Source organism: Aspergillus pseudotamarii, assembly GCF_009193445.1.
Source record: "Aspergillus pseudotamarii strain CBS 117625 unplaced genomic scaffold BDV38scaffold_90, whole genome shotgun sequence".
Classification (NCBI taxonomy): Eukaryota; Fungi; Ascomycota; class Eurotiomycetes; order Eurotiales; family Aspergillaceae; genus Aspergillus; species Aspergillus pseudotamarii.
Window position 1 is genome coordinate 95,970 of NW_022475104.1, and position 21,771 is coordinate 117,740.

At 50.4% G+C, this 21,771-nt stretch overlaps 5 protein-coding genes across 5 annotated transcripts; 3 read left to right on the forward strand and 2 right to left on the reverse strand.

Moving 5' to 3' along the window:
* Positions 1-4,387, forward strand: BDV38DRAFT_224173 (GTPase-activating protein). Its single transcript, XM_032052829.1, has 3 exons — positions 1-1,280; positions 1,341-1,692; positions 1,741-4,387. The coding sequence occupies exons 1-3, from the start codon at positions 467-469 to the stop codon at positions 4,001-4,003; spliced, it is 3,429 nt and encodes a 1,142-aa protein (XP_031908195.1). The 5' UTR covers positions 1-466; the 3' UTR covers positions 4,004-4,387.
* Positions 4,388-10,349, reverse strand: BDV38DRAFT_224195 (putative Rho guanyl nucleotide exchange factor). The gene is made up of 3 exons (XM_032052832.1): positions 5,892-10,349; positions 5,553-5,822; positions 4,388-5,500 (listed from the first exon to the last, which is right to left on the reverse strand). Exons 1-3 carry the CDS (start codon positions 10,194-10,196, stop codon positions 4,772-4,774), a joined length of 5,304 nt encoding a protein of 1,767 aa, XP_031908196.1. The 5' UTR covers positions 10,197-10,349; the 3' UTR covers positions 4,388-4,771.
* A 963-nt stretch (positions 10,350-11,312) lies between these two features.
* BDV38DRAFT_275395 (zinc-dependent alcohol dehydrogenase) lies at positions 11,313-12,494 on the reverse strand (the record flags this gene model as incomplete). Its single annotated transcript, XM_032058017.1, has 3 exons — positions 11,313-11,903; positions 11,956-12,399; positions 12,447-12,494. The coding sequence occupies 3 exons, from the start codon at positions 12,492-12,494 to the stop codon at positions 11,313-11,315; spliced, it is 1,083 nt and encodes a 360-aa protein (XP_031908197.1).
* Positions 12,495-13,854: 1,360 nt separating this feature from the next.
* On the forward strand, positions 13,855-15,967 carry BDV38DRAFT_297309 (cytochrome P450; the record flags this gene model as incomplete). Its single annotated transcript, XM_032063102.1, has 6 exons — positions 13,855-14,292; positions 14,347-14,485; positions 14,536-14,921; positions 14,972-15,588; positions 15,639-15,715; positions 15,792-15,967. The coding sequence occupies exons 1-6, from the start codon at positions 14,221-14,223 to the stop codon at positions 15,965-15,967; spliced, it is 1,467 nt and encodes a 488-aa protein (XP_031908198.1). The 5' UTR covers positions 13,855-14,220.
* A 1,203-nt stretch (positions 15,968-17,170) lies between these two features.
* On the forward strand, positions 17,171-21,129 carry BDV38DRAFT_275397 (Alpha/Beta hydrolase protein; the record flags this gene model as incomplete). The annotated part of the gene is made up of 5 exons (XM_032058018.1): positions 17,171-17,508; positions 17,565-18,551; positions 18,634-18,765; positions 20,219-20,410; positions 20,463-21,129. The coding sequence occupies 5 exons, from the start codon at positions 17,171-17,173 to the stop codon at positions 21,127-21,129; spliced, it is 2,316 nt and encodes a 771-aa protein (XP_031908199.1).
* Between the last annotated feature and the right edge of the window lie 642 nt (positions 21,130-21,771).

The following is a 21,771-nucleotide window of genomic DNA, read 5'->3' on the forward strand; positions in this document are numbered from 1 at the left end:
CATAACCACTGCAGTACTGTATGTACAAGAGAATTAATGACGCCAGCTCAATAGAACGTGACGCCGGCCGCTCTTGGCTGTTTCACCTGCAGGGCATCACGTGGTCAGCGGTGGATGCCTTGACAGGAAGGCCGCCGGGCGTAAGGTTCCATGATTCCCCTCTTCCGCTTCTAGCAATCAGTCTAAACATCTTCGGCTCCAAGTTTACTGCGGCGCGTAAGCCCCTTGGAAGGATGTTGCGCCTGTCTTTACGATGAGCATTGACCTACCATTTCTCACACTTCCATCGAAGGGCGTGCTTATATAACTACTGACTGCCCCGAGCTTGATCGCCGTCGTGAGCTGCACCCATCTGCCGCTTTCCGCCCGGCCTTAGCTTCAGCCTTACAACCTCCTCCGCTCAGGCAGCTGAGAGACGTCTCGGATTACTCGGTGTCGGGAGGTTCTGTGAGTCAGATCCGGCACCATGATGCAGTGGACGTCGTCTTTCGTTCAAAAAGCCCAGTCATTGATCGACCCGGCCAACTTCACTCTCCCCACGCTCACTTCGACCGATCGCAACCCTTCGAAAGCTTCGCTGTTTCGCCAGCAGTTTCGACTTCCGGATTCTCAAAATCCCCTACAAGAGATAACTGCCGAACTGATCCTTCCTGTCCCACACACCTCCTCTTCCACATCCTCCGGAGATCAACCTCACAATCTTGAGCGTGCCGGGAATCGCTATGCCGGCCGGCTTCATTTGAGCGAACGGTTTATCTGCTTTACTACTCAACCTACCAGCTTTGTGCCTTCTGCAACCCACAGCGCTTCAACCCATTGGGCCGGTCAAACGAATGGAACGGGTCCGTTCGGTAATGGTTTTACCCTCCCCCTTTGTTGCATCCGGCGAGTGGAACGCTTGAATAGCCTGAGCCATGTGTTTTCGCTCGCACTCACGACGTGGAACGGTGCGCTGGGGAAGCAACAGAGCCCCAACTTTATCCCCCAACGATTTACGATTCAGCTGGTCGGGAGCAGGCAGGCCTGTGAACGATTCTGCGATGGGCTGAAGAAGGGATTGCGGGAAAGCATGAAAGAAATCGAGAATTTGCGGGTAGTCGTAAATGATTGTTACTCGGAGTATTTGCTGTCTGGTGCCAAGTCCAAGGCCCAGGACGGTGATAATGCAGAGGTACGCCAGCCGCCAGATGCCGGCCTAGGGATGATCTTTCGCTATCCCGGAGATGCGCGCAAGCTCCGGGACAGAAGTAAAATGAGATTATGGGGGGAATATTTCAGAGGTATGATATCCTAGGCTCGGCTTCGCCCCCATGCAGATCGTATATTAAAACCTCCTGTAGAAAATGGCCGCAACGCAACTCTTCTTCGGCAACCCACCTTCCATAAGCTGATCCGGGTTGGGCTTCCGAACCGTCTCCGTGGTGAAATTTGGGAGTTGTCGTCCGGATCTCTGTACCTCCGCCTCAGGTCTCCAGACCTATATACCCAGACACTTTCGAAATTCTCCGGGAGAGAATCCTTGGCCATCGATGAGATTGAAAAAGATCTGAACCGGAGTTTGCCTGAATATGCTGGGTTTCAAAGCGAAGAAGGCATCGGACGACTTCGTAGAGTTTTGACAGCCTACAGTTGGACCAACGCGGAGATTGGGTACTGTCAGGCTATGAATATCGTCGTCGCAGCCCTTTTAATGTATACCACCTCGTCATCATCAACTTAAGTCATCGCTAACTCCATTAGTTATATGTCCGAGGCGCAAGCCTTTTTCCTCCTGTCCGTTTTGTGCGACCGTCTATTGCCAGGTTACTACTCAACGACCATGTATGGGACATTACTCGATCAGAAGGTGTTTGAGTCCCTTGTCGAGAAGACCATGCCGATCCTTTGGGAGCATCTCACCAAATCCGATGTCCAACTTTCTGTTGTGTCACTCCCATGGTTCCTTTCTCTCTATATCAACTCCATGCCTTTAGTTTTTGCCTTTCGGGTGTTGGATGTATTTTTCCTGGAAGGACCGAAGGTCCTCTTTCAAGTTGGGTTAGCCATCCTTCGTATCAATGGCGAGGAGCTTCTGGACATACAGGACGATGGGTCTTTCATATCTGTCCTCAAGTCATACTTCTCTCGTCTGGACGAATCGGCCCACCCTAGATCCGAGAACCCCAAATTGCGAGCCATTACCCGGTTCCAGGAACTGATGGTTGTCGCTTTCAAGGAGTTTTCAGGAATCACCCACCAGACGATTACGGAGGAGCGTGAGAAGCACAAGGACGCCGTTTTGGAGAATATCGAGAGTTTCGCCAAACGCACGTCTATTCGGAACTTGGGACCTGACAGCAAGAAGCTCAGCATGGATGATTTGGGCGTGATTTATGACCGATTCTACGAGGTTCTTTATGAGCACCAGCAGCGGCAGAGACTTCTGGATGAAGAGAAGAAGCGACAACAAAGGAAGAGAGTTGAACGCACTTCCATACTGGGCCCTCCAGTGGATCGAGAAGTTGGCCGTGTTGGTCTCGGCCCTAGTCCCACTCACATGGATTACGATGCTTTCCGCGACTTTCTCGCGGCTACTGCAAAGTGGGCCGTAGGAGACACCCCGGGGTCTTCACGCAAGGAGTCGAATGTTGAACAAAACGCCGGTAGCTTCAGAGGGTTTGGGAAGTCTTTGGCATGGAACAACAAATCAGAACCAGCGGACCATGAATTTATGCAGCGACTCTTCCGGAAGTGGTCCACGGAGCCATCTGAGGGGCTCAGCTTACAAAATGTGGTCAATGGACTTGCACGCCTCAAGGGACCGCGTGACATCATGAACAATATCAACTACTTTTTCGACCTGTATGATGATAATGGGAATGGCACTGTTGATCGAGAGGGAATTCTAAGAATGTCAGAAGCTCTTCTTTTCCTCTCTCGGCGAGGCTTTGACGGCGCAATTACCCCGAGTGAACCTCTGGAGGAGGCTGGCGAACGCGACCGCTTCGAGCAGGATAAGCTGAGTACTGATGAGAGGTTCTTGGGGAGTGTCAGCTCGTTCATCCGCCGCTGCTTTGAGTACGCCGATCCCAGCAAGCCTGAGGGCAAGCCTACGAAAGAGCGACAGGACACAGATACAGAAGAAGCAACCGAAAAACTTGACGCATTTGCCATTGGCGACGACGACGATGATGAAGAAGAAGACCTCATCGATATTGGTGATGAAGCGAAACCTGAGCCATCCGTTTCGAAGAAGCAAAACAGTGATACCCAACACAACCGGGGCGCATCAGAGGCTGCAAATCCAGCCCTCGACCCGAACAATCCTCTACACATCACCCTCCCCACATTCCGCATGGTTATACTGGCCGACGAGCTACTAGAGCAATTTTTTGATACGTTCTTTCCTCAGTCATTCCGCCTTTCTGACCAATCACTTCCCGCAGCAAAACTCACGTCTCTCTCATCCAACCTTACTACCTTCTCTAACATCAACACGCCGAAACCCCACGCCAGCGCTGCTGCAGGTGCCACTGTTGCAGGTGCCTCCGGTGGCATCGTTCCACCAGGAAAGGGCCTGCGTGGTGTCCTGGACAATATCGTTTCAGATGGCATCCGAATGGCCGCCGAGGTCAAGAAGCGGATGGACGAAGCACAGCGCGAACTGGAACGCAACGCTCTCAGCCGACCCCAGGAGGACGACGAAGAGGAAGACGAGGAGGACTACGATCCTCGCAGTGGCACTTTGGCCCCACCAGCCATCGTCGGCGGCATCTCTAGCTGGGGCGCCGGCGCTTACGGCGCAGACCCAGAACGGCGCAGCGTCCGCGACACAGACCGGGACCTTCTGGAAGGCGCCGAAGTGGTCAGCATACACAAAAAGGAAGATGCATCCCTTCTGGATGACAAGGACGAACCTCAACACAGCGCAGCCGAAGGAAGCAGCAGCAGACAACAGGGACAAGGCTCGTCCCATTCCCATAATGATGCTAATATCATTAGCAAGGTTGAATTTGAATCATGAGGTCTATGGCTGGGCTTGGGATGTGTCGGTGGCTCTATCTCTGTCTCTGTTGGTTGTGATATGAGTGTTTGTCCTGCACATTACTTTCTCTCTGATCTTATTTTTCAGCTGTTGTTTGTTCCTGCCGTTGTCGGGTGTCTGTCATTTAGATACTTCACTCTTCACTTCGGGAAGTATGGCCAATGTACCTATGTACTATTGATCCTCAGCGTTAACTTGAATCTGATGACTATGAGGCGTTGGATTGTGGAGTGCTGTTCTGTTTACTTTGTGTTTTATGGTCTCTGATTCTGTCGGTTTACGCTATCAGTTTATGCGACTGACATGTTTAGATCAGCATATAGCAATTCAATACAATTAGATATCCCTAAATACTACGCGAGATGGCAATGGTGGCAAGGACATAAATGTGCGTCTGAGGTGACAGATGGCGTGAAAATTTGTGTATGTACAAGGTACTGTTCTCCGGATCTATAAAACATTGGCAACGAACAGTGAAATATGAAGCAGACAAAAAGGGGGTATAGATCAAGAATAAAAAAGTATGAGTGATAGAACAAATAATAAATATGCAAATCGAGGCGTGTATCGCCGCCGAGTTGAAGAATTTTCGGTGGAAGGTATGATGTGAGGGAAGGTTAAAATGAGAATGGGGAAGAGATCATGCAGAGATAGGATGAGATGGTACATTTTCGTCATAAGTTACGTTGTGGAGTACACCCTTGTTAGGACGAAAGAGAAGTAAGGGCTCAATAAGACTGAATCTGTCTAGTCCTTTTGTCCTTCGTTCTCGATTAATTCGAGAATAATCTGGTTCCGTTCGTACTCCGGATGCTGCATGCAGATCTTGACTGTACGGCCATTGTTTGCCAGGGCAACGCCGTTGGACAATCCGCTGGACAGGTTCACCGTGCCGCCTGTTGTGGTGGGAATACTATTTGCTCCGGACCCAGGCATACTGCTGCCATCATCAAGGCAAACGACACCATGACCTGGGATGACCTGGCGCAATCGACCATTCATTGCATTGCGCACCTCGACGAAGTCTTCGTTGAATAGTATGAGGAACTTGCCATAGAGACAGGCTGTATGGGCATGTCCGACAAACTCCATGACCACACTACGTGACACGTCTCCATGTTTATTCACGTAAACCGCGCACTCAGCGTACACAACCAAGAACTCACTATCACTGAGACGGAACATACCCAGTGGGCGTAGATTGGCAATACGGGCGGCGATACTGGTGAGCTGGGCTTGCGCTTCTGGAGCCTCCGAGCGGAAATCAGGAACAGACCAGGTCTGTTTCTTATCAATTGTAAGAATCTCAATGCCGCGCTGCGTGGAAATTGCCAGGGACGAATGGAACATATTGATGCTGTAGCTTTCTGCCGGGATGTAGAACTCGTCGTATTCGCGGAAGAATTCAGTTTGCGAACGACGGGAGAAGAAGCGACTCTTGCTCGTTGATGACTTCTGCAGGACTGGCTCCATAATCTACACCGAATTAGTCCCGCAGATTTGTGGAGCTAGGGCAACATGAACAAACCTTGAAAGTCGAGGACAGTCCATCTCGCTTTTTATACATCACCAATGTGCGATCCTTCATGTGTCCTGCAGCGAAGAAGCCCACTTCACGACTTCCTGATATTTTCTGCGGTGCTCGGCGAGCCGAGTCGCTCGTAGTTGGGTTAGAGACGCCACTTGGTGGGCACACAACGTCCAAATGGTAAGCAATCAAGGACTTGTCGGCAATTAGTAGGAATACATTGAATTCTTCAAAGACGGCAATCTGGGTCACCCGGGGAATTTGGATAGCCTAGAATAACGTTAGTCATATTACGAACGGCCGACTAGAGACTTTCACCGAGTAGAGATAGATACATACCCGAACCCAACCACGAGGATCATTATATTCAGAGATATATACTCCGTTATCAGTCCCAATTGCACACATCATACGACCAGGAGGTTGTTGAAAAACAGTGGCAGAGTGAACACTTGCCCGACAGACGGGTGCCGGTCTCTTAAGGTCAGCAAATCGATGCTCAACGTCTTTAATCGCACGATCCAGAGGTGTGCCTTCGATGATAACGCTCTTTGGGGGCGGGGAATAGTCTGAAGACGCGAAGGCAGTATCTGCAAGAACGCGGAGTCTGAAAGGCTCCGCATTCTGCGCAAAGAGAGCTGCAGCGTGTTTTGTTTTCGCCTCAATGATCTTCTCGCACCAATCCTGTCGGGACTGTGAGGAAGAGGCATAGAGTGTGTACGTTCCGTTCTTCCCAAGATGTTTGATCTTGAAAGGGTAAAGAATCTTGTTATCTGTGGAATTCTCAAGGACTGTGGTGGGAACGATTGTTTTGCCCGCCACTGCGCCAGCAGTGTTGGCGCCATTGCCATCTACAGCGCGGGTGGCCACGGCCTGAGGCTGAGTTACAGTCGCGACGCCTCTAACTGAGGATTTGACGACAGGGTCTTCATTCGTGCTTTCAAGGACTAAGAGATCCATAGGAATAGGCAGTTTCGACACATCGAAAACCTTATACTTGGGAACCGGCTTGGCCAGCACCAAATAATGGTCAAAGAGGATGGCATGGGTCTCCTGTAAGAAACGAGTTCGGACTCCTGGCCGCTGCAGTATCCCTTGATGGACAATTTCACGCCCCAGATGCTCCAGATTCAGTTCGACTTCTCTTTTCATCTCTGGACGGAGCTGTAGCTTGGCGGACAGTTCCATAAGACTAACCTTCTTAGATGTTTCACCCACTTTGTTGTCGCATTCTAAGGCTACCAGCTTAATCTCCTCAATCGCTTGCGCTAGATTTGCCTTTTCCTCGCTATCCTTAAGCATATTCTTATGCACCGTAGCGAGCAACAAAGTATATCTCTGAATTCGGGTGATAGGGGCTTTAAGGTAGGTGTCCCAACTCAGACGGTTTGATAACTTGTGATTCTGGGCTTGCTCAAGGAATTGCCGGAATTGGATGTTCCTCTCTGCTTCACTCCTAACAAGATAGTTGGCATGAGGAAACGTTGCCGCATAGTCAATGTAGACCGCTTTTGCTTTCCGGATCCATTCGCGGAAGATATCACTGAACCCAGCGATGAAAGGACCTTGCTCTTTCTGGCGATACTTCAGCTGGGCCAAGAGGTGATCCTCATTAACTCTCTTCACCAAATCGACTTTTCCAAAAACATCTTTCAAGAACTTGTTTGCGCGTTTTGGAGGAATGATGCTTGGCTGCATACCCGATAGCTGATCCCGGTACAATTCGCGCAGAACATCCAATTGTCCAATAAAGGAGTCCTCCGTGGTCACGATCTCGTGAAGATTATTCTGGCGATCAATCTCTTTCTTCGGATACGACTCCCACAACTCCTTCGGCACCTTGTAGAAGGTCACCCAATCCTCGGCCTTCTTCTGTTGCTCCATCACTTGGGTCCGCAGGTTCACTTTCTTCAACGTTCGCATACAATGATGAGAGTAGCAGCGTCCAAAGACCTCTGTTTCCTGCTCGTGCAACCGAGATGAATAGCATCCTGTGCCGGTAATCTGGAATAAAACACCCGACAAAGACCCATTGCCGAACTTAACCCATTCCTCCTCTTTGATCAAGGCCTCCTCCGCCAACATGTTCTGCACGACACGGGCGGCTAGTGTTTCTGCGTCCGCAATATTCATCGTCGGCACCTTATGAGTAAACAAGGCGACAATGGCGTCGACTATCGTGTGCTCCTTGAGATCAGTCTCTTCCTCGCTCAGCTCTCGAATCCATTCGAGAATGGCACTCAGCGCCCACGGTTCCGTACAACGACGGAACTGCTCCGTGGACAATTTGGTGGGATTGAACTTCTTGCGGCGCCCGGCGGGAATCGTGGGCAGATCCAGGGTCATCGCTGCCGCAGCCTGTGGAGACGCCACCTTCGGTGACCCCGACTGGCGGTGCAGGTCGTGCTGTTGCTTGTACTTGGCCCGGTCTGCATCGGTCTTGGATCTGATAGGGGGGTCAGTACGAGGTCCAATCGGGTGACTCGATAAAGAGGTCGACCGTGGGACTTGAGATGAGGGGCTAGGCACGGTCGGCCCGTACGAGTCAGCAGAAACAGGGTAGTAAGAGGGTGTATACTGAGTAGCACTCTGCCAATCTCCCTGCTCCTGATGCCGGTACGTCCCCGCCGGCATCAAATGCGGGATCAAATCAGCTCTGTTCGCGGGTTCCACCGGCGCTGGCGGTAGGGGCCGCATGCCGGGGTGAAAAAAGAGGTCTCCGGGTTCTTCTCCCCTGTCTGAATCGTCGCTACCTGATTGATGGGAACGACGCACTGGTGACAATGTTCCCTCGTCCCCATAATCGAAGCTCATCCGCCGTGTATAAGCACTCGGCTCGGACAGTCCACCTGTGCCGCCGGCATCAACGCGTGCATAGGACGGCACAAGTTCGAAGGGATAATCAGCGTCCTGGGTGATAGGAGGATACTCGTACTCGTCCGAGTATTCCCCACGATCCTCCGCGGACAAGTTCGAGCTCCTCAACGAGCCGGAGGTGGGCGCCAGTCGGCCATGGTCGACTGCATCAGCATATTCGTCGGCAGATACGTCTGGCTCCCCGTGCTGGTTCTGTCCCCGGGGGTTTCCACCGTACAACGCTACCTCATCACTTGCTTCTGGCTGTTGTTGACTGGCATATGCACTAATGATGGACGCATTTGTCTCGCGTCGTTCGCGCTCCTGCAGACGCTCAGCCCGCATTCTGTCTTCCTCGTCGGCCATCTGCAACATCGCGAGACCCGCGGCCGCTTCGGCATCGCTGTCGTCGCTATAGGCATCATAATTGACATACTGCCCCGTCCCAGTTGCCATGTTCCCATTGGTGTGCGTATGCTTCTCATCAGGAGAGAGACGCAGTCCATCCCCTCCGTGGTTGGAATTCTGCGCCTCCAAACGCAACGACCGTAGACTACTTCGGTCCCCAGCGTCTAACACCGCCGCCTCGACTTCTCTCAACAGGTCATCATAGCCAGCTCTCCCATCCGATCTGCCATGCACACTCCCTCCGTTCGTTAATGGGGCAGAATCGTCCTCTGCGTCGACAGGTGGACCAGGCAGCGGGCGCGACTGGGGATGTCGAGTCAAGGTATCTGTTCTCTGCGGTGACATTTGAGGCTGAGGGGGGTAGATCGGCGGGGTTGGCAGAGATCGCCCAGAGCCGGGACGAGTCAAGCTGAGTCGTTTTCCGTATGGGTCTTCGCCTGACGACGCATGGGCGGGAGGCTCCGGGGGCTGGTCTTCATTGGATGCGGCGGTGGCGGACTCAGATCGGCGAGGAGACGACGGTCCATAGGATCCACTAGAGTAGGGGCGAGACTGCGCTGAACCCATACCAGCGAATGATGACACATAGGTTGCGCCGGGGGTTGACGGGGAGGCAAGACTGTAGGATGAGCCCGTTGGAGCCAACCCGTAAGGTGTCCCGGGAGAAGTACTGCTGCTATACTGCGGCGACAAACGACTTCCATACGGATGATCTGGACCTCGCGGTGGCGGTGGCGGTGGTAGTGAGGGAACCGGAGGTGCATAGGAGAGCGGTGTCAGAGGTGCTTGCGCGTAGCCGATACTCGGGTGTCGCTGCACACCAGCCGAGCTGTAGCCAGCGACGCTGGTGGTTTGGTAAGCGGCTGGATTGTACGGTTGATGACCTAGGGCCGAGCTACTGTTTGCACTAGAGTATGCCAAGGGGTTGTAATTTAATTGCGACGGCGTCGAAGGGACGGCGTATTGCTGGGGGTTGTACGCCGTCTGGGTCGGCGAGGTAATGGATGAGGTATACTGGTACTGGTAACTGGACTGCGAGGAAGCGCGACTGCGAGGAATTTGAGATGAGGTTGCGGAGGGGAGGTGTGCATATCTGGGGTGGTCTGCGTACTCCTGTCGGTCATTGCTGTAACCCCCTTGGGAGTCCCCAGCACCCCACTCCGAGTAACGAGCGCTTGCATCTGTCGGCCGTGGGTTATGAGAATGAGACGGCGCAAAGAGACCCGCATCGTCCCCTACGCTGTAGCTCGGCATCCTCCGGAGTGTCGGGTTATTCTGCGAGTTAGAGGAGGCGGAGGAGGTATACAGGTCATAGCGGGAAGGCTGTGCGGAATTACCAGACTGACCATATGGTGGCTGGCCATTCTGATAGTGAGCCATCGTGTGATCCGCACGAGACGGGACCGGAAGGGAACCTGAATAGGGGAAAACGAGAGGCGTAGGGAGGAGGGGGCGTTCGTAGCGACAGAGGCTCTGCTGGTGTCAGGGACTAAGACCCCGGGGAGCAGTGGGGAAATTGCCAAGGCAGCGACGAGGACAGGCTGAAACGAGCGGACAAGTAGGGGTCAGCCGGTGCAGTCGATCAGGGGGTAGACGGAAAGAAACAAACAATAGGGATTCAAGATGGGAAGAAGAGAAGAGGAGTGTCGGTGGTGTGGTTGTTTGTTGTCAGACTCGTCAGCCTGATTATTGTGATGGACGGAACGAAAGGCTGAGGCTCAAGACCCATTTCATCCACTCAGATGGTTCCGAGCCTGACCCATCCCCACATTTCTCTGGAGAAAACGAAATTAGAACATAAGGGTAACTCTGGATGTGCATATATAAGCGAAAGGATTCATACACGCAGAGAGAGAAAGACACATTGTCGTGAACAGAAGAAGAGAAGTGAGGGAAGAGAGAATAGGAAGATGAGGAAATAGCAGCAGAAAGAAAGAGAGAGAGAGAGGAGAACACCTGATCTAGGATTATTGTATGGACAGAACGGCTGTTCCAAAATTGTCTTGTTTGGGCATCAACCAAGTCTGACCGTACTGTATGGTAATCTTTCCTTGGCTTCATATGAACCCACCAAGTGGAGATACCCACTCCTGGTATATTATGTGTCTTTTGGTAATTAAATATTCCGAATACGATGAGATTCCCATTTATGTATCGCTCTTGCTGGAAGGTTCATATCGCATCGGACTGTATGTAACAATACAGTATCATTGAAACATGGTTCAAGTACGCTAAGTTGTTCCGCGTAGATATATTTTTAAACTTAAGATTGCAAACTCAAGTATCGAAGTGAGCATCTCTAGTTAATATAGAATATCTACTCTGTAGAATTCTTCTACTCAGATACATTGAATATAGTCGACGATCTAAACAACCTCCTCAAGGCTAAGGTATCAACTGCCATGATCCATCACTTGATAAAGACCTTAGGTTTTCACAATTGCTTTTCTATACAACAATGTGCTTCTGGTCCTGGATAGCGGAATGAACAACTGCTCATAAATCAAACTTCACAACTAGACGCCCGCGAAACGATCTGGATAAATACATCTCGGGGACCTGCAGGATATCATCTTTCTTCACCACTGTCAACTGAGACCGAACTCCATGTTGATCCACCACCGCCATCATCTCCTCCACCTCTTCTCGACTAGCAACATAACTTCCTCGTAGAACCAACTCCCGAAAGACAATAGGGTGAGTATCAAATCGCCACTGTTCCGGCGGCAGACCTAGAAGGACCGCTATGCCACCAATACGCAGTAGTCCCAAGCTCCAGGCGTTGACGGCAATCGAATCTGCGCAATTGATCACCGCGGCCAGGCCTTCACCACCAGTTCGCTCCAGAATTTTCTCGCTTGCATCGTCATGTGTAGAGTTTATTAGAAGATCCGGCTGAAGCTCAGGGGGCATGTCGTCCGTAAGCTGTAGACTCGTATCTCGGTTATCGATAGCCACGGTTCGGTATCCCAATGATTTAGCAAACTGTACGCCCAGCTGTCCGAGCCCCCCGATCCCAATCACACCGATCATATCATCTGCTTGGAGAAATGGTCGCACCTTGTTGATCGCTCCCCAAACGGTGGCCTAAATCTTAGCTCTGGCTCTTCTCCCGTGGGATGTAGGAATAGCGACGTACACCCGCACATAATAGTGGCGCTCCTTGTTCAAAGGACACAGAGTCAGGGAGAGCTATTGTTGTCGCTGAGTCAGCAACCATATAAGCGGCAAAACAGCCATCGTTCTTGAAGCCCCCCGTCTCTCTGTAATCGCAAAATCGCGGATCCATTTCTCCGTATCTTCTGCGAGATCCTCTGCATCCTGCACAATTACCGCATGCATTTTTGAAATTCAAGATACCCACCCGATCGCCGACTTTCCATTTTGAGGCAGACTCCTCTCCTACCTGGACAACTGTGCCTACCGGCTCATGGGATGGAATTAAGGGCAGTGGGCTATTGAGTTCTCCACGCAGCACTTGTATATCCGAATGACAGAATCCCGCGGCGTGTATTTTCACAAGGAGCTCGTTGGGACGGAGCTGAGGAACATTGACCGTTGAGATAGTGTATGGTTTGTGAAACTGGAGGGTTAGGTAGTGGCTGTTGATAGGACGATGGAAACGCATACTTCAGTGATTTGGGCTGCCCACATTGTCTCGGGAATGGACGGAGGCATTTCGTGCAGGGGATGTTTACAAAGGGATGTAGTGAGCATTAGTAAAATAGTTACATTTATATGTTTAGTATGCTCCAATCTATGACGGTAGTGAGTGGAGCCCTACAGCGCTAGTGTTGGTGTTGGAGAGCATGAACCCATGCACCCCTTGACATCATGTGTTCTCCAACTAATTACGACAACCCTAATCAATGCATACCTACCCCGCCGAATGGCGCACATATCAACCAAATTGCCTATATAGCGATTAAAGGAGGGCTCCCTGCTTGATTATTGAGTATAACTTGGTAGTCGTATGACTACCTCACACTCAGTGTAGTCAGTAGATCTCGATGCTAGTTGTTTCAAGGCCGCACTAGAAAAATCTTATACAGTTATCTCCAGAATGATTGATCTACGAATTAAATATATACGGATATTCTTATGCGATGGAGTTATCTAGTCTATATGGATTACTAATGGCCAAAGGAAGAATGATGTACATATGAAAATATAAAAGGCGTAGATACCACCTTGCGTATTTGGAGCTTTAGGAGTATGGCATGACTCGATGTATGCCATACCAGAATAGACAATTGATATCGAGATCCCGAAGCTGTTTTCATTTATGCGTCATTCCATTTGCGGAATGCTACACATTCGCAGGATTATTTATCCGTTCTGGTTACCAGTAAAACTGCCTATCTAGTGTGTAATGTGGGTTCTAGAATCACTTTGTGCAGGGCCCTTTGGTATCTCAATAGTATTTCACATATTTAGTGTGCTTGCCCTGTTGGACTTGAGAGGTGAGTGTTGGAATTTTTAAAACAGCGTATTGTCTAACCCATATCTAGTGCTTTCATGAATGTTGTCCTGATATTACTGGCCTTACATAGTTTACCGAGGGGCATTTGAGACCGGCATTGGCATCTTGGGACAAGCTTCCTTTCATCAAGCCCTCGATGTATTTACTCCTCAATCATTATCAATTTTATGAAACGGTAGGCATTTTGGCGTGATATCCTACTTGTGGAGGAAGGTGACATCGGTCCCAATTTGTAATGTTGCATCGGCTCCAGGAGAATCATGGTTGAGAAACGCCCTGTGGTTGACCTACCCTTCATGGAAAAATGACACGGCGCCTGCCATTGGTGAAAGATATAGGGACAGTACGTGAATGGGAAGAAAGAAGAGTTGGTGGCTGGCTATACATATCCAAGAGTAGTTCAAACGGTAGTATGTACATGGCGGAATCAATTGCTAATGGGGACGCAAAAGACATACCCACACTGCAATCGGAAGAAAGAGATTAATTTAGATTATCTTCACATATTTTGATTACATAGCTTTCTTTTAATCGTACTGTTATGGGTTGAATTGACTTTGCCATGTTGTTGTTTGCGGAGTGGGTATCAAGGGATGTCCTTCCAGAAGCGGCATCCCTTGATGAGACCACGCATCCGTCGACCCCGTCGAGTCTGGCCCGTCTCTTCCTCAGTGGCAGAGGCTCACTTATCTTACATCTGTTGCCCATGTCCTGCGTGAGACGTGGAGAAGTTCAGGTGTCATAGCCAGGTGTCAACAGTCCAACGTTGCATATAACGGCGCGGGTTCCATTAAAACCAGACTCCAACCCTGTCAGCACCTCTAATCTTCACCTTCATGAAGTCTAGGGTGTAGCTAGGGAATTCATGACTTGCGTTGATTAGAGAAAATATCCAAGGGCTTGTCAGTATCAGCAAACAACATGGATTCCGGGTTTATTCGGGACAATATTCCTGCCATCGCATCGATCGCTGTGTTGGTATACGTTCTCTCGGTAGGTTGCACACTGACCCCATTGCATCGCGGCCTCTGCTGATTCGCGCTGTAGGTCGTATACAGATCGCAGAGAAGTCACCTAAGCTACTTACCAGGTCCCTGGTATACCAAGTTTACCGACCTCCCTCTCCGATACAAAGTCGTCACCGGCCAGCGGCCCCGATATGTTCACGCTCTGCATGAAAAATATGGTTCGTCGCGTTTCCAAAACATACGTAATCGTGGTTAATGATGGGAACAGGCCCGGTTGTACGAATTGGACCCGACGAGGTCGATATTTCCGACATTAGTGGCGCACGCGAAATCCATCGCATCGGAAGTGGTTTCCTTAAATCCCCTTGGTATTCCCTCTTGAACCGCAAGGATACACAGAGTATTTTTACTACCACCGACCCGAAATTTCACAATGCCCACCGTCGACTCCTCTCATCTCCGATGTCTGAACTGTCACTCAAGTCGATGGAGCCGTTGATCGACTCTCGAGTCCGCCTTACTGTCCAGAAAATGCAGGAAGAGATGAAGACTCGTGGCGTGGCGGATGTTTATAAATGGTGGTTCTTCATGGCCACGGATATTATCGGTGAAATTACCTTCGGAGAGTCCTTCCGCATGTTGGAAAAGGGAAAGGTTGGTGACTCTTTGCTTCGCCCAGATGCTGTTTAGCTGATGCACCGCAGAAAAACCAATATGTGAAAGACATCGAAATGATCTCGGTTATTGGTGGTATTCGTGCAAGCTTCCCTATCCTCGTCAAGTTGGCGACTCTGCTCCCTCTCCCCATCTTTAAGGAGGTCAATGCAAGTGGAAACCGTGTGTTCGGATATGCGACGGAATCTATTAATCGGTACAAACGTCTTTTGGCCGAGAACCCGGAGAACCCAAAACCGACTGTCTTCACCAAACTGTACAATGCGGGTGAGGAAGGTCTGCCAGATAATGAAATCCGAGACGATGCGCAAAGTTTCATTGTGGCCGGTAGTGACACCACTGCCAATACTTTGACCTACCTGGTTTGGGCTGTTTGCCGGGATCCTGAGATTAAGAAGAAGTTGGTCGACGAATTGGCAGGAATTCGGGATGATTTCACGGACGAGGACCTGCGGCCACTGCCCTACCTGAACCAGGTAATCAACGAGGCTCTCCGTCTCTACCCTGCTGTTCCTTCAGCTCTGCCACGCAGTGTACCACCGAAGGGAACGACGATGGGAGGCCACTGGATACCTGGTGGTTCTACTGTTAGCACGCAGCTGTATAGTTTGCATCGTGACCCGGTTGCTTACCCTGATCCGGAGAGGTAAGACTTGAAATAAGCGAATGACCCGTTCATTGCTGATTACATATCAGATTCGAACCGTCCCGATGGGACTCACCTACTAAGCTCATGAAAGACGCATTCATGCCATTTGGGGCCGGATCTCGCAGTAAGCTTCTATGCTCTCTTAAGCTATAGTGCTCTCTTAAGCTATAGTGACCACGCTACTCACACAAACCATGCAGATTGTATTGGACTACACCTCGCAAAGATCGAGCTACGACTCGCCACCGGCTACTTCTTCCGCTACTTCCCCAATGCCAATATTTCTAGCAAGTACGAGTTCAACGATAACGACATGGAACAGATGTTGTTCTTCCTAATGTCGCCCAAAGGCAAGCGGTGCCTCCTGGAGGTGTGATGAAGATGTAATGTATAATTATCCAAGGGCTGTTATCGTTCGTTATTGACGAACCACAAGAAAGAGCCGAACAGAAAACAATATTGTGGGTCTCTTGCGTCAGGCACAGTCCCTGGCTTAATCCACCGCGGATTCAATTCCGTGGTTTCTCTTGGCTCATACGACGTTACTTGGGGTAGGGATCTATCTGATTATCAATGTTCATATAATGAGGTTCAGGTTTTGAACGGTTAAGGTAGGGCTTTGGGGCCAGATATGCAACGAGTTCTCTGTACGAGCTGAGCTATTCAGGTTAGATAGCAATCGCCGTTTGAAAATTATGAACTTTGAATTTTTTTTTCTTTGCTTTTGATTTGCCTTCCGACATATTTCATCAGATCAGTGCCTAAAATGGTAGCGAAAACGTGGTTCAAACTCCATAGCCCAAATGCTTAACGAGTATTGATGCCGATAAGCCAAGGGAACGGGTGCCAAGAACCGCAGCCATGCGACGGACCGAAAGTAAGCCCTAGAGAATGGGATCGGCAGAGGTATGCCTGCTACCGAACAAGAGAAACACAAGCAGCATTACTTCTCAATTGAAGATAGAACCTCGTTAGGAATTCATGAACGTCGTAGACAATTCTTCTTTGGGGGAAGAAATGAATAATACTACGACTGGGGTACGTATACACCCGAATGTACTTCGTATATCGAGATTTCAACGAGGGCGCTGATTCGATATCGTGGCCCGTTTGGCAACCCCCGAAAAGGAAGCGCCATGCCGACTAACCGGCTGAACGGACCCAACTTCGGGATGAAGGTGTCCACCACTAATTTCTTAGTCCCGAAAAGACGTGCTAACCGCGGAATTACATCCATGCTGGACCAGCATCCCGGTGTGCTGATTCGCTGGCGGGAAAATCTCGTTCGACAAGTTCTTAAATCCATAGTATGTTGTGTTGACCCCATGGGTGCTGGCACCTTGCAGGATTGGTAGAACCCCAAATCTGGACTATGCGCTTATATTACGGTAGTCACGCCGATGACTCGGGTATGAATTTCTGACCCACCGGAGTGTCTCTTCGAAGGAATAAGAAAAAATAAAAATAAAAGTTAGGTCGCCTGCCTCGCGTAGTTAAAATCTTTCAGGTGTCGTTTCCTGCCTGTGTACGGAGTAGACTACGCGAGACTCGCGGCGTAGGGCTTTTAGGTATCGGGATCATGGCACACGGCCTTGTCGAAAAGGCCTTGAAGGAGACGGTCAGCTCTACCTCTGGGGGGTATCTGGCTCCCTCTCCGCCTCGAGATGCCGACCTCGAATCGCAGCGCCGTCCTAGTACCCTCCATGATAGTGTCGAACTTGAGCGTATTAACACATCTCGCCTACAGCAGCAACTTACCGTTGGATCGAATCGAAGCCGGATCCCTCGAGAGCAATGGCTGCCCATGGGAGCCGGGAAAGACTACCCCCCTCCACTACCGGACGCGGAGGAATACGTGGTCGAGTTCGAAGGATCGGACGACCCTATGCACCCTCAGAACTGGCCTATGGGAAGGCGGTATGCTGTACTTTGATCGCGATGTGGCCAAGGCACCAGCACTAATCCAGAAACAGTGTTCTTATAGGATCGCTCTTGACGTTCTGTGCACTTGTTACGGCGTATGTTAGTGCTATTTTCGCCACGGCCTCGGAGGGTGTTATGAAAGAGTTCGGATTCGGTAAAGAAGTGGCTGCGCTGGGTACAACGTTATATGTGCTGGGGTTCTCTGCCGGGCCAACGATATGGGCGCCGGCATCTGAGTTGATCGGACGACGATGGCCCATGTTGATTGGCATGTTCGGATTCGATATCTTCACGATCGCCTGCGCGACGGCGAAAGACACGCAAACCATCATGCTGACCCGATTCTTCTCCGGATTCTGTGCCGCCAGTGTCATCGCTCTTGTCCCAGCTAGTCTATCGGATCTGTTCAATAACCATCATCGAGGTATTGCAATTGCCGTTTATACGATGTCTGTGTTCACCGGACCGTTCACCGCGCCATTTATCGGTGGGTTCACTGCAGAGAGCTACTTGGGCTGGCGGTGGACGCTATATATACCGGCCTTTGTCGGGTTCTTTAGCCTGACCCTGATGGCGCTGTTCGCACAGGAGACGTACGCACCCGTCGTATTGATGCAAAAAGCGGCCATCCTGCGCCGACAAACCAGGAACTGGGGGATTCATGCACGGCAGGATGAACATGAGATCGATTTCCGGGAGTTGGTGACTAAGAACCTCGCAAGGCCATTTCTCATTTTATTCACCGAGCCCATCGCCTTCCTTCTGACCTTGTATATGTCCTTCATTTATGGACTGGCCTATGCGCTGCTGTCGGCCTACCCGATTGTCTTCCAAGGCACCCATGGCATGACCGGTGGTGTGAGCGGATTGCCATTTATAGGGTTGATTATTGGTGAGATATCGGGCAGTAGCTTCGTTCTCTCACTTCAGAAGTCATACTCCCGGAAGTTGGAGGCTAATAGTAATGTGCCCGTACCTGAGTGGCGACTACCCCCCTGCATCATTGGTGGTGTTGCATTTGCAGGAGGGCTCTTCTGGTGAGTGACCTTTTGGACTCCCATCATGCCATACGCGTGGCCATATGCTGGGCCAGGACCTGTAGTTAACAGTATGTAATAGGTTTGGCTGGACAGGTTGGAATCCATCGATCCACTGGATGGCTCCCACGGCGGCCGGAGTGATGGTGGGATTCGGCATCACCTCGATATTCATGCAGGGGTTCAATTACTTACTTGATTCGTATCTCAATTTGTAAGTTGCGTGTCACTCGGCGTTTAATTATTCTCGGGCTAACGGATACTGCTTTCCTTATCTCAGCGCGGCATCGGCGTTTGCAGCTAACACCATGATGCGATCCATGGTGGGAGCGTGCTTCCCACTTTTCACGCGGCAGATGTTCAATAACTTGGGCATTCAATGGGCAGGCACTTTGCTCGGCTGTATCGCCGTAGTGCTGATTCCGATCCCGGTGCTTTTCCTCGTATTCGGGCCTCGACTACGTCAGAGGAGCCGGTTGGCCCCAGCCGTTGGGGTAAAACGGGCGTAGAATGAGGGAAATTTTCGACGATTCTAGGGAAATATATTTTCATATGATTGGGTTTCTCTTGCTCAGCTTGTTCGGAAGGATTCAATAAAAATTTCCATAGTCGAATAAGACCGTCGGGCGATTGTTTTCTTCCGCCGGCGATGAGGGAAGGAAAGCCGAAGATGGTCACGAGAATAAAACGAGTTCACGGAGTGGACTTAATTTCTGCGTGAGAATAATCAAGGAACCCCAGAACGCCTGGAGGGACTTTGCACCAAGAGAGCAGAGATCGACAGCGGGCACGGGTCTTATTGGTGCAGGATTGTGTTAAGAAACGAGGGTATCGTCCTACAGTAGTCAGTTAGTAAGTAGCCGGAGACTCCGAGAGAGATCTTCAGCGCAAAAAAAAAATAAAAAAGCTTCGATTTAGGGCAAAGACGGAGTGGGGCGACCCTGCATTTTTGGCTCCCAAAAGTCACATTGAACCATGTGCTACATGTGATTCAGCCGTTTCGCCGGATCGTCAGCCAACAGGTACCTTTTTGTTTTGAGTTTCTGTGCCTTTTGATTTTCGGCGTTTTTTTCTTTCACGCTTCTGCTTCGAGTGTATCCAGTGTGGGCTGCGGGTACTGCTGGTGAGAAGGTTAAGCCGAAAGCCGCCGTATGTAGAAATGACAAGACGCACAAGCTTTGCAATCAAGCCTGTCCCCGTTTGATCAACATCCTTTTTGAGCGTGCCGAGGCTGATTTCGTGGCATTCTTCGTCAGCTTAAGCAGTGGATCCGCGTGGATGGGTAGGGTCAACTGAACCATTTCAGCTCGATCAGGCCAAGAGCATCGATGGTAGACTATTGAGATCGCGCATACCATGTCTCACTTTTTTTCAGCGGAGCCACATAAAAACCGATTGTCGGATCGGGGATATCGTTTTTGGAGAAGTCTATATACAGAAATGTAACTATTTAATAGGCGTCGTTTTCACGTCCACTTTGTTCCTCCAGTTCATCCTCACAATAGCATTGTCTCTATCCATTGAGTAGACCCTGCGAAGCATACTGCCCAAGATGCGCTTCCTCTCCGGCGTTGTTTCTGTTCTATCCTCAGTGGCCCTGTTGGGTTACGCTTACCCAACGGCAATTGATGTTAGAGGTACCGAATCTACTTCATGATCTCTTCTAGACGGACACCAGCTCATTCTTTAGACATCCCTACCACCCAGCTCGAGGACTTCAAGTTCTGGGTGCAATATGCGGCTGCCACCTACTGCCCTAATAACTACGTTGCCAAAGACGGTGAAAAGCTGAACTGCTCTGTGGGCAACTGCCCGGATGTCGAGGCGGCTGATGCCACCGTCAAGGTCAGCTTCTCCGAGTAAGTCACCTGAGTTCCCAGTACCGTGACGTTCAACCAATAACCCTAACAGCGACACTATCACCGATACTGCCGGCTTCGTGGCCGTAGACAACACCAACAAGGCCATTATCGTCGCTTTCCGTGGTTCCTACTCCGTCCGCAACTGGGTCACCGATGCAACCTTCCCCCAAATTGACCCAGGACTGTGCAAAGGCTGCAAGGCCGAACTGGGCTTCTGGACCGCCTGGAAGGTCGTCCGCGACAGAATTATCAAGACCCTGGATGAGCTGAAGCCCGAGCACAGCGACTACAAAATCGTCGTTGTCGGCCACAGTCTCGGGGCCGCCATCGCCTCGCTCGCAGCTGCTGACCTGCGCACGAAGAACTGCGACGCGATCCTGTACGCATACGCCGCGCCACGTGTGGCTAACAAGGCTTTGGCCGAGTTCATCACTAACCAAGGCAACAACTACCGTTTCACTCACAATGATGACCCCGTCCCCAAGCTGCCGCTCTTGACTATGGGCTACGTGCACATCAGCCCCGAATACTATATCACCGCTCCAGATAACACTACCGTCACCGACAACCAAGTCACCGTGCTCGATGGATACGTTAACTTCGAGGGAAACACCGGCACCAGCGGCGGACTTCCTGATCTCCTAGCGTTCCATTCGCATGTGTGGTACTTTATCCACGCCGATGCCTGCAAGGGTCCTGGATTGCCATTCCGCTAATCTCTTACCAACTCCTTTTCTTTGGTGATTTTCTTACACGATATGGACGGACGATGAGATATATCTATTCTTGTATTGTATAAAGTTTGGATGTGGAGTCGAAGCCTCCGTAAATATTTAATAACCCTAACTTGAAACAAAATTCAAATCGAACCAAAAATTTATCGCACCAAAACCTTAATCGCCATAAATTCTCTCCACTTTATCTTTAGGGACTCCGCACAGGAGGTACTCCGTACGTATTACCTTTACAACAAAAGAAGAGCAGGAAAAAAAACCCCCTCTTCACCAGAATACAAAAAGAATATTCGTCAGCCAGGCACACTACATCTGCAGGCAGCAAAGCAGCTCGATCCTTGCCATGCAGAGATTGCGCTTTGAACCTATCAGCAGAATAGCCGACGCCCAGACCAAAGGATGTGGTAGATTCGGCCTCTCGGAGGGCGATCGGGCTGAAAGCCAAGCCAATAGTTTGTGGAGGTCGGGACGGAGCGGTACAGATAGGCTAGGATCGGGGAGTTCTTATTCGGCTTGGTTTGCATTTGTTCTCTGAGGTAATTGTTTTTCAGCTGAGTCTGCTTTCTTTTCTTTTCTTTTCTTTTTTTTTTTTTTTCCCGATGAGAACCTGGTGATCATCAGGAA

What these genes read in the sequence shown, in the direction of transcription:
- BDV38DRAFT_224173 (XM_032052829.1), top strand. Translation starts at nt 467, where the DNA reads ATGATGCAGTGGACGTCGTCTTTCGTTCAAAAAGCCCAGTCATTGATC. An exon ending in ATGGGGGGAATATTTCAGAG is followed by an intron (nt 1,281 to 1,340) that starts GTATGATATCCT and finishes AACCTCCTGTAG; the next exon opens with AAAATGGCCGCAACGCAACT. An exon ending in GTCGTCGCAGCCCTTTTAAT is followed by an intron (nt 1,693 to 1,740) that starts GTATACCACCTC and finishes TAACTCCATTAG; the next exon opens with TTATATGTCCGAGGCGCAAG.
- BDV38DRAFT_224195 (XM_032052832.1), bottom strand. Translation starts at nt 10,196, where the DNA reads ATGGCTCACTATCAGAATGGCCAGCCACCATATGGTCAGTCTGGTAAT. An exon ending in ATCCTCGTGGTTGGGTTCGG is followed by an intron (nt 5,823 to 5,891) that starts GTATGTATCTAT and finishes ACGTTATTCTAG; the next exon opens with GCTATCCAAATTCCCCGGGT. An exon ending in GACTGTCCTCGACTTTCAAG is followed by an intron (nt 5,501 to 5,552) that starts GTTTGTTCATGT and finishes AATTCGGTGTAG; the next exon opens with ATTATGGAGCCAGTCCTGCA.